The 12424-nt window shown below is 39.0% G+C and overlaps 1 protein-coding gene across 1 annotated transcript in view; it reads right to left on the reverse strand.

Moving 5' to 3' along the window:
- The window catches only part of COL21A1 (collagen type XXI alpha 1 chain), a 192925-nt gene that overhangs the window by 140430 nt on the left and 40071 nt on the right, over positions 1-12424 (reverse strand). The window contains exons 2-3 of the mRNA XM_043510390.1: positions 5246-5371; positions 539-1090 (exon numbers count right to left, since the gene is read on the reverse strand). Coding sequence (XP_043366325.1) covers positions 539-1090; positions 5246-5333 — 640 coding nt within the window. The 5' untranslated portion in view covers positions 5334-5371. The remainder of the gene's footprint in view (positions 1-538; positions 1091-5245; positions 5372-12424) is intronic.

A 12424-nucleotide genomic window follows, 5' to 3' on the forward strand; every position in this document is an offset into this window, starting at 1 on the left:
AAGGTGCCAAAAGTACTCCTTTTCTTTTTCCTATTATTAATGTGAACCTCTCTTCCCATTTGTTAAGAAGGGGTGATAAACAGTGTTGCAGACTTAAGCCAAACGTAACTGGAAATACAGAACTAGTATTCATATTTTTTTTTAAATCCCTGAAGGTTTAACTCAACACGCATTAAAATTAACCTCAATATTTTCAGCACTAATGCAAAGAGCTTGAGTGATTTATGTTTTTAAATTCTGGTAAAGCAAAGGGAAGATTTTCATATAAAAATCACACACACTGAGATGAAAATATACAACATTTTAATATATCACTCCTCAAAAATGCTTCCTTTTTTTTTTTTTTTTAGGAAAAAATAAAACTGCATCAAAATCAGGAGAAGCTCATACAATACCTAACAAAACTTGTTATTATTCATTAGTGGCTGAGCTATATACTTACCAAAAAGACACCACTGAAATACTGCAATATGCACACAGCAGCACATATCACAAGACTTTCTGACTATCTATGTTCCAAAGATATATTATGGCTTACCTTCACAGAGTTTCTGCTTTATTACTTCTCTTATTCTGGATATTGCAATATAATCTTCAACGTAAAATACATAAATTGATGAGGGCTTGTTGGCAATAGCTCTAAGTTCAACCTCCTCGATTTCTGAGCCAACACCAATAGCAAATAAAGTGATTTTGTTTTTTCTTGCTTCTGCTGCTGCATCTTTGACTTCATCTTGGGACTTGCCATCAGTGAGAACAACAGCTATTTTAGTTAGAAATCTTGAGGATTTAGCAAAAAGGTGGTCAATCGCAAACTGAATCGCTCTTCCTGTTCTCGTATTTCCACCTAAATATTGTATGGATTCCATTTCTCTGATTAGATTTTCAGTGGAATCATGAATTCCTAGTGGGATTTCAAGTACAGGGTAATCACTGTACTGGACTACTCCAACTTGAATAAACTTTGGCCCTATGTCAAAATTTCTTGTAATATTGACAAGCCACCTTTTGATAATTTCAAAGTTTTCTGGGCCAACACTGTAGGAGCCATCTAAGATGAAAACTAAATCTGCTGGAGCAGTTCTGCAACCTAAAAACAAAAATCAAAGCAATACTTTTAATGGGGGTCTTCTCTACTGCAAGAAATCCTTTTTTCATTTATCAGTGATTGGTTATATTGTAGTCAGCTGGTCAAAATATTTTGTAAATTGTTCATTTATAATTACCATATCAAAAAATCTACTAAATTTATCAGACAACAAGTATTTTCAGTCAGACCTGCAGACTTGACTTGGCACCTGAAAAAAAATCAAGCTGTGCTCTGTTTTGCACATTATCACCATCCATAACCAACAATAAAAAACTCTGAAATCAGAATTGCAGCTGACAATTGCATTTGATGCCTGAGATAGAAAAGAATGCAGCTTTCGCTTCCATACCTGTATTTGTCTGCAATGATGACAGCAATAAAAAAAGCAGATCTGACACAAAACAAACACACATGGCCAGGGTACAGCTAATTTCAGCAGCAAGGTATTTTTCCCTCAGTCATTTTCTGATCACAACCCCACTGTAAAATTTATCTGACACTGGTACCAAGCACCTACAGTAACAATTATAGAGCATTTACCTTTGTTGAATGGCACTGGTATCCCATTATATTTTAAGGAGATGTCATCAAATCATTTGAGCTCAATAACAGAAGAGTGGAACATGGGTTTATGGGCATAGTAGTTAGAAGGTGCACTATTTTTATTATAAAAAGTGTAATGCAGTTGCATAATGACATCTGCATAGGTTTCAATATTTACTGTCTTATTGTTGCTATAAAAACAGCTATCTGAATCACATGACTTCTGGAGTAAAGGTATACAAAGGACAATTTTGGAATAAGTAAGCAATATGCATCTAATAAAGAGTGATCATTGTCTTGGAACCTTATTGAGTTCAACTTGCTCCTAAGGAATTTTCCTTGAAACAACAATCAGTTCCCATTTTTTAAAAATACAGACATTCCCTTCCTACAGGAGAGGTAAAATATTATGGCTACAGGATCATACATCAGGAACCTTTAATCAGTAACAATTCATAGAATCATAGAACTGAAATTGACCTCGAGAGGTCATCGACTGGTGGAGGGACTAGTTATCTAGACTATTCCTGACAGGTATTTGTCTAACCTGTGCTTAAAAATCTCCAATGATGGAGATTCCATAACCTCCCTAGGCAATTTATTCCAGTGCTTAAACACCCTGACAGTCAGGAAGGTTTTACTAATGTCCAACCTAAACCTCCCTTGCTGAAATTTAAGCCCATTTCATCTTGTCCTATCCTCAGAGGTTAAGAAAAACCATTTTTCTTCCTCCTCCTTGAAAACTGTTATGTCCCCCTCAGTCTTCTCTTTTCCAGACTAAACAAATCTAATTTTTTCAATCTTCCCTCATAGGTCACGTTTCCTAGACCTTTAATCATTTTTGTTGCTCTTCTGTGGACTCTCTCCAATTGGTCCACATCCTTCCAGAAATGTGGCCCACAGAACTGGACACAATACTCCAGCTGAGACCTAATCAGAGCAGAGTAGAGCGGAAGAATTACTTCTCGTGTCTTGCTTGCAACACTCCTGCTAATACATCCCAGAATGATGTTCACTTTTTTTGCAACAGCGTTACACTACTGACTCATATTTAACTTGTGGTCCACTATGACCCCCAGATCCCTTTCCGCAGCACTCCTTCCTAGGCAGTCAGTTCCCATTTTGTTTGTGTGCACCTGGTTATTTCTTCCTAAATGGAGTACTTTGCATTTGTCCTTATTGAATTTCATCCTATTTACTTCAGACCATTTCTCCAGATCATTCTGAATTTTAATCCTTTCCTCCAAAACACTTGCAACCCCTTCCAGCTTGCTATCAGCCACAAACTTTATAAGTGTACTCTCTATGCCATTATCCAAATCATTAATGAAGATATTGAACAGAACCGGACCCAGAACTGATCCCTGTGGGACCCCACTCATTATGCCCTTCCAGCATGACTCTGAACCACTGCTAACTACTCTCTGGAAACGGTTTTCCAAGCAGTTTTGCACCCACCTTATAGTAGCTCCATCTAGGTTGCATTTCCCTTTATGAGAAGGTCATTGAGGGACAGTATAAAAAGCTTTTCTAAAATCAAGATATACCACGTCTATCAAGATATACCACATCTTCCCCCCCATCCACAAGTCTTGCTACCTTGTCAAAGAAAGCTATCAGGTTGGTATGACACGATTTGTTTTTGACAAATCCATGCTGACTGTTACATATCACCTTATAATCTTCTAGATGTTTGAAAACTGATTGCTTAATTATTTGCTCCATTATCTTTCCAGGTACAGAAGTTAAGTTGACTGGCCTGTAATTCCCCGGGTTGTCCTTATTTCCCTTTTTATAGATGGGCACTATATTTGCCCTTTACCAGTCTTCTGGAATCTCTGCCATCTTTAATGACTTCTCAAACATAATCGATAATGGCTCAGATATCTCCTCAGTCAGCTCCTTGAGTATTCTAGGATGCATTTCATCAGGCCCTGGTGACTTGAAGACATCTAATTTTTCAAGTAATTTTTAACGCATTCTTTCCGTCTGTTAGCCTCTTCTGATCCTACCTCATTTTCACTGGCATTCACTGCGTTAGACATCCAATCACCACCAAACTTCTTGGTGAAAACCGAAACAAAGACGTCATTAAGCACCTCTGCCATTTCCACATTTTCTATTACTTTCCCCCCTCATTGAGTAATGGGCCTACCCTGTCGTTGGTCATCCTCCTGCTTCTAATGTATTTGTAGAATGTTTTCTTGTTACCCATTTTGTATCTAGCTAGTTTGATCTCATTTTGTGCCTTGGCCTTTCTAATTTTGTCCCTACATACTTGTGTTATTCGTTTATGTTCATCCTTTGTAATTTGACCTAGTTTCCACTTTTTGTGGGACTCTTGATTTTTAGATGATTGAAGATCTCCTGGTTAAGCCAGGGTGGTCTCTTGCCATACTTTCCGTCTTTCCTAAGCAGTGGGATTGTTTCCTCTTGTGCCCTTAATAACGTCTCTCTGAAAAACTGCCATCTGTCTTCTATTATTTTTCCTCTGAGACTTGCTTCCCATGGGATCTTACTACCAGCTCCCTGAGTTTGCTAAAGTCTGCCTTCTTGAAACCCATTGTCTTTATTGTTCTGTTCTCCCTCCTACTAGTCCTTAGAATCATGAATTCTACCATTTCATGATCACTTTTACCCAAGCTGCCTTCCACTTTCAAATTCTCAACCAGTTCCTCCCTATTTGTCAAAATTAAATCTAGAACAGCCTCTCCCCTGGTAGCCATCTCCACCTTCTGAAATAAAAAAATGTATCCAATACATTCCAATAACTTATTGGATAATCTGTGCCCTGCTGCGTTATTTTCCCAACAGATGTCCCAACAGTAGTTGAAGTCCCCCATCACCTCCAAGTCTTGTGCTTTGGGTGATTTTGTTAGCTGTTTAAAAAAAGCCTCATCCACCTCTTCTACCTGGTTAGATGGTCTGTAGTAGACCCTTACCATGACATCAGCCTTATTTTTTTTACCCCTTTTATTCTTATCCAGAGACTTTCAAAAAGTCCATCTCCTAATTTCCATCTCAACCTCAGTCCAAGTGTATACATTTTTAATCTATAAGGCAACACCACCTCCCTTTTTTCCCCTGCCTGTCCTTCCTGAGCAAGCTGTACCCTTCTATACCAATATTCCAGTCACGTGTATTATCCCACCAGGTCTCTGTGATGCCAACTATGTCATAGTTGTTTATTTACTAGCATTTTGAGTTCTTTCTGCTTCTTTCATACTTCTTGCATCATTATACAGCCATCTACAATACTGATTTGATTCCCCACCCTCCCCATTCCTGTCTTGTCTCTCCTTTATCCCTGCTCTAACAGCCCATGCTCCCCCCACCCCCAAATTCCAAACTTTCTTCCAGGTCTCCATGTTCTTGACTTACCTGTGGGCTTTGGTCACCTGCCCCCTTCGAACCTAGTTTAAAGCCCTCCTCACTAGGTTAGCCAGTCTGTATCCAAATATGCTCTTCCCCTTCCTCAATTCACCACTGACATTTCATCATAGTAAGCACTATATGTGGACCTGGATACAGATATCATAATCCAGTCCCCTGAATATGCTACTTGTTTTTAACTAGCCAGGACACAAATAAAATTAAATAAATCTCTCTTACTTGCTCTTATTTCACCATCTTCAGCCGAGATGTAATCCTGAAGTAGCAGAATTAAAATTGTCTGAAGAAACTTTAAGTTCTGTGCCATGTATATTTTATTTCCAAAGTTTTGAGTCCTAAATTAAACTGTAAAAAGAAAATATATTACAGTTCTATCAAACGAAGATACAACTGAACAGTTATGCTTTGCCAATTGTGCATAAAAAATGACTCGAGATCAAATCCAGCTAGTAGTCCTACTGACCATGTTCCATAACTTCAGGTGTACTATCCATGGAAGTAATGTGAGAAAGATTTGACCCTTATTCTAGAATTGCAACCATCTCCTAGGTATTCTCTGAAACAACTATCATTTTACTATAGGGTATTATATAAAAGTACATTACGTCCAAAAGCCACAAATTTGAAATTGTCCCATGAAATGTAATTCACTTAGGATGCACAGCTGCTTCATTCCTCTTAAGAGGGGACAAATTGTCTGAGGCACAGAGCACAATATCAGTCTTTGCATGATTATAGTCCCCTTCACCATACCTAGCTATTGGAATTGTAATAGGAAAAGAAATGCACTTTTCCTCCCCAAAATAATGTTGGTTTATGTGATTTACACTATTCATATACCATTATGAACTCAAAGAAAGAGGGTCAGATTCTGATCTCAATGATTGTGGTGTAGACCTGGGAGTGATACCCCTTATTTCAGTGGCATTACTGCAGATTTAATCTCCTGTCACTGAAATCAGAATCTTGTCCCAAATGCGTTACAGTAGAGCTGTGCATTAGAGGGGGAATAAGATGGAGTACAATGCAATGCATTAATGCAAGTTATCACTAAATTGCTTCCACTAATATTAGCAGATACAACATGCCATGACAAATTTCATATTGCCTTTTCTCCATTCCAGTTTTTACTCTGGATATTCTCTCCCATCTGCTGTTTGCTCCAACCCCTGATTTGCACCTATTTGTTTACACGATACATTTTATTTTAACCACATCGTATAACTATACTCCTTCCTTAATTCCATGTCTATTATGTATTAAAATAGGACTCTAATGAATAAAAATGAAATAGGGCTACTTTGGAATATTATACTTTACTCTTAAATAATTTTAAACCAATTTCAAGACACAGAGGAGACAAAGACTTTAAATCTTTACTTTGTGTATTTTCACCTTCTAGAACACAAGCATATCTTTAATGGTCATATTCTGTCTCAGTTACAAAATGCAAACCTCTGGTCAGTGGCGAAAATGCACTGCTGGCACAAGCAAGTGAATCTGGTCAAGTGTGGTTGCACAAATGTAATGCAGACCAGAATTTGATCCTCACCTGCTTATCTGTGTGCACATTCTTAATAAATCTGCAGGCTGTTTTTCTTCTTAATACATTGTCAGCAACTCCTGTGTGTCATGACAATGGCATACAAAACATAATCCTCTGTTGTCTAGTAGTTGGTCAGACAACTTTTTTTTAATTTCTTCAGCAAGAATACCAATAACTAAACGGGGGCCCAGTTTTAAAAGATGCTAAACACCCTTAACTCCCATTGAATTTAGAACTTTACAGAATAAGACCAGACTAATATGGACATTGCCCTCCAGCCCTGCATCCTTCTCCTCTGTCAATCATGTTGGTCTTGTCCATCCACTTGTTCATTTGTCTAACAAACATCTTTGCACCTTTTTGCCATAAACATGGAATCCTCTCCCTGAGCTGACCTGCAGGGTCACTACCATATCCTCCTTCAAATCCCTCCTCAAGACCCATGTCTTCAGTGATTCACACATGAAATGGGCCTACAAATAATACATAGGCGGAGGCGCCACTGGATGTAAATGAAATATATTTGTTTAATAACATAATAAAATGTCAATGTACTTTATTTAAATGTATAACACCTGTACATATATGTACAGTGTCCTTCTCCCTCATCCTTTGTATGTTGCTTGTCTCCTTTGATTGTAAACTTTTCAGTGCAAAAAAGGGGTCTTCCTATATGTATGGACAGCATCTCCCACCCTGGTAATAATTTGAAACCGATCAGATGTGATGAAACTTCTAAGTACTACAGAACACCCACTCTGGATACAGGAATGCAGCATTTTGTTTTGACATATGAGAAATGCCACGATGAGCAGGTAAAGGGAAACAAATAATTATTCCCTTTACCAAAAGTAGCCAAAGGAGTACAATGAAAAGAATGCCACTCATGTGCCATAATGTACTAGGCATCCAGAAGAGAATTAGTAGAGAATCTACTTATGGTCAAATAAATTTGTTAGTCTCTAAGGTGCCACAAGCACTCCTTTTCTTTTTTAGTAGAGAATCTACATTCTGTAACAGTTTAATAGACGCTTGGTCCCACAAATACCAACCTACCAGATGCAAAGTTTTTATTAGGTTGATAATGGGGGAGGGGAGTTTTATTGAGATTTAAAGGACAAGGCAAAAATTATTGAAAAGGTAAGAATTTCAGATTCAAGTTTATTTTCTGTGCATTCATGAGTTATGTACTAAATGAAAGATGTGCAACTTGAACAAGTTCTCCAATCAAACACAGAATTTTTCCATTATTTTGTGGATTTTTTCTTACTCTAGCATATGAGCCAAAAGGAGTATGTTGCTGTAGTTTGGCTTCTAAGTCAGCTTCTTGCATTTTCTATTACTTACAAGGCATTCATCTCAGTCCAACTTTTTTTTTTAATTTCCTCCATAAGCAACCTCTGTGAAATCTGACTTCTGACCTGAGCTGAAGCTAAATACTAGAGACTTAAAAACAAAACACAAAAGAAACATCAGCTTCCAAAAATGTTAATTAACTTATAACAAGCAAAGAAGAGGCTATGTTAACACTTGCAAGAAACCTATTTTATTTTACCTCTTTCAAATTATTATGGTGTTCGTAAGTCAATACGGCGAGCTGACACTATCATGTTCTTTTTCAAATAAACCTACTTTTCTGCAACATGTTTTATTTATTTATTGTATTGTGGTAGAATGTAGGAGCTCCAATCAGGGACCAGAACATATTCTGCTAAGTGCTGTACAAACACAGAACATCCCTTCCCAACAGGATTTGTGCACACTTCATTATAAACACAAATTACTTTCCCTTCTGTCCCCACCATAACAACCGTAGACCCAAAGAAATCTATCATCAGACTGTCAAGGAACCAACTCAAGAGCTTTCGATCTCCATTTTTTTTTAAATGTACTACATTTTCTTACAAAGTACAAACAGAACTTAAGAAACAAAAGACAGCATATCTGTTATACGTGAATAAAAGTCTGTATGCATTAATATATATTACCTATTATGCTTGCATTTGTTAGGTTTGCTAAGATACGAATTTTCTTTCTACCTGATCTAGTAGTAAAAAAGTTTACTTGCCCTCTTTTGTACTGGAAGACCAGAGTGTTTCTAGCCCCGGGAAATAACACAGCAGATCTTAAAATCAAATAATTCTTTATGATTACGATCTTGCCTCTCCCTGCTCCCACTTCAATTCTCACCTTACTTTATCTGCTGATAGCACACATACTGCTCAAACTAAAGATTATTGTTTGATTCCATTTGAATGCTGGGGTGCCAGTTTTATTTCAAAACAGATTAAGTGCTAATTTCTAAGCAATTTGAAAGAGAGGCAATTAAAACCATTAACTGTGTGGAAAAAAAAAAGCTGAAAGGTAATCAAAACACTGTGAATTTAAGATTCTATATCTAGAAAGCTGAAAGGACCAGAAACATAAAAGATTTATACCATTGGAAAGCTGTTAATCCCAGACCTGATGGTTTTGAGATACATAACCTTAGAACCACCATGCCAAGATGTCATCTTGGCAAGATTAAAAGCTATCCTTCAAGAAGTGAAAACTAAGGCCAAGCGGTACCAAAAGAAACCGAAGATTTAAGAGGGAATTTGAATAGCAAATAACCAAAGACACAAAAAACCCTAGAAATACATTATTTGAAAATATCAGAAAAATAAATTAAGAAAATATCAGAAAGAGGCAACTAGGCCTTCAGTGTGTAAAGGGGAGCAATTATTATTATTTCATTGCACTCAAATGTGAGTTCAGATCTTCACAGAAAACTATCCCAAAGATGACAAAATCTAAACTTTACACAAGAAAGAACAAAGGAAGGTGACAAGCAACTGAGAGAGGCTGTGATAAGCAAGGACTCTATCAAATACTCACTTTAGATATGTGCACATCCTGGTGACTCTCTTAACGGTTTGTTTATTAAAGAGGATAAATATATTGCAGAGAAGGGATATGACTTCTCTGCATCAGTCTTTCCCACAGTCTTTATGGTACTAAATTTAAGATGGAGATGGATTAATTTATTTAATTCAGAGATGGAGACATAAAAAGAAGAGCTGGACTACATTGATAATTTTAATATTGGAAGAAATCATAATAACTATATAGTATTCATCCATGGATTCTGGAGATGGAGGACCTTAAGAATGAAATGGCTAAAGAAAATATTTTTGTTTCTTTAGAATTTGTGCTTCCTTTCCACTTATAAAAATTAAAAATCAGCAATTCATAAAATACAAGTAAAAAATTAACACTGTCCACCTATAAACCACTCAGGATGTAATTACACACATCCACTAACCATCCTAAAACTGTCCTCTTCCTAAAAACCCTGCAAAAAGGTGGCTTTTGGAAAATAATTATTTCAAACCACAAAGGAGAAGAGGGGAGCAGATTAAAAAGTCAAGAAACCTTCAGAAAGTAATTCATATGGAAGCACTAGCCTGTTTAAACTGAGAAAACACCAGCTCAAGTGTCTCTACTCAGCACAACTGCTAAAGTATGTTACAGGGAGAAAGAACCAGTTCACAAACCATTCGTGGTTCCACTGTTAAACACCTTAAATTCCATCTTAAAGCTAATAGATGGCCAGTGGGCATCACTGAGCATGAACATAATGTGCAAACAGTAGGAAACTATGTAAGTGGACAATTACATTATGCACATCAGCTTTCAAATGGCCTTACAGCGTACGTAGTCTCATGTACAACATGTTACTGCACTATATGGTAAAAATCCTTATCCTTTATGAGTGATCCCCAAACTTTTTCTGTCACGTCCCCCCACCCCCAACCCATAATAGAGACTGTTCACCTCCCACACACCCCTTCAGGAACCACAGTCGGGGACAGGGCCAGAGCCATGGTTGGGAGCCGGGGAAAGGAGAAGAGCCGCGGGCCACAGCCAGAGCTGTGGCTGGAGCTATGGCCGGTAGCAAAGCTCCAGCTGCAGGCAAGAGCCAGGGCTGCAGCTGTGTCCGCAGCTGGGAGCAGAGCCACCGCCGGGGCCAGGAGCAGGTCTGCGGCCAGGGCCCAAGCTGGGACTGGGGCTGGGCCAGAGCTGGGGGCAGAGCACGGCTGGGTGGCGCTCTCCCCGTCCCCAGTGGGGGCTGGCCAGGGTCCCGCCCCACCTCCAAACATTTGGGACCACTGCTTTATGAAATGTCACTAGATGGGATTGTGGGAATTACAAATAAATGAGCCTTACTGCAGTACTAGCTACAATTATTTTTAAAATTACTGAATACCTAAACACAATAAAACAGGGGAAGGGTTTCTGTAAGTGAAAACCATACTTCTCCAACATAAAAGAGTTCTTTAAGGGAGTCAACAAAATAGTGGGCAATGGAAGACTATTTTTAAATCAATTTGTCCAGTAACAAAAAGGCTTTAATAGTAGGTCTAAATGTGTTTTGGTTTGGTGAATAAAAATATATTCTCGCAAGAAAGCTATTTCTCCAAATACAAATTTTTAAAGAGTTCCTCTGTATTTCCTTTACAACTCTCAAAAAGAACATCTGGTTCCTGTAAGGTGGAAGAAATCAGGACACTTAAAAATCTCATTTATAAGTCTAAAGCCATAAAGCTGTTCAATACTCCAAATTGGATTTGTTACCAGAAACAAAAATTCAAAAGGAAATTACCCAAAACTTAAGTGGCTTCCCCAGCAGGCAGATTCCAGGAATTACACAGCCACTAAATTTATTGTAAATTTAAAGAAAATAATAATATGGAATTGAATTTTTAGTGGTCACAATAGGTGCCAACCAACAGCACTGGATACCAAAGTTCTCTTTATCACCTACATAAAAGATACAGCACAAGCAATAGAAGTGTAAGTGTCCTAAAAAGACCTGCCAAAATACCTCATTACTACTTCAAACCATGTCTACACTACAAAAACTTTGGTTGAAGCAAGTTACATTGGCATAAAGCAGCCCCAGTTAGTATATCCTCTGTGTGTGTGTGCATGCGCACACACACACACACACACACACACACACGGTTCCTTGTATCGGTGCTGCACATACTAAGAATAAGTGTGTCAATACAGTGCGGTGTGCTGCACATACTCACCAAGAGTAACTGTGTCAATACAGTGCGGTGCACCCTGGGTAGGTATCCCAGTGTGCAATTCACCATCATCCAGCACACTGTATTTTGGGAAATTTCAGCAATGTACCTGGTGAGGCAGAAACAAGTTACACAGAGGTGCCTGGGAGAAAGGGGTCAACTTCCCATCATGCAGCTTCTTCCATTCCATACCACCATCCATAACCCATATGGGGGCAAGAGCTGCCAGCCCCCACCCCAGGATAGCGCCCTCAGCCCCAGAGTGCTGGGAGGGCGGGCGCTGCAGCCCCAGGTCTCCCAGCCTCGGGAGGGTGAGTGCCGTGGCCCCAGCCTGAGCTGGGATCACTGCACAGGGGGAATGGAACCATAGAGTGGGAAGCAGAGGGACTGGGGGTGGAACGTGGGCAGGGCCAAGCCTGGCTGTCCCCCAGCCCATGATACCCACCACCCATAGCTGCAGAACTTTTGAATGCAAAAAGCCACATTCCTGGATCTGTGCGCCAAGCTTGCCCCAGCCCTCCTACACAGGAACACCAGAATGAGATCTGCAGTGACAGCGGAGAAGTGAGTGGTAACACACTGTGGAAGCTTGCAATGCTGGATTGCCACAACTCAGTGGGAAATCATTTTGGAGTTTAGAAATCCACAGTGGGGGGCCAGTGTCATGCAAGTGTGCAAGGCCATTGATTGTCTCCTGCTGCTCAGGACTGTGACTCTCATTAGTGTGCAGGACACAGTGGATGGATTTGCTGCCTATTTGTTCCCTATTTTGGAACC

This window comes from Dermochelys coriacea, chromosome 3, assembly GCF_009764565.3.
Source record: "Dermochelys coriacea isolate rDerCor1 chromosome 3, rDerCor1.pri.v4, whole genome shotgun sequence".
In the NCBI taxonomy this organism is placed as follows: Eukaryota; Metazoa; Chordata; order Testudines; family Dermochelyidae; genus Dermochelys; species Dermochelys coriacea.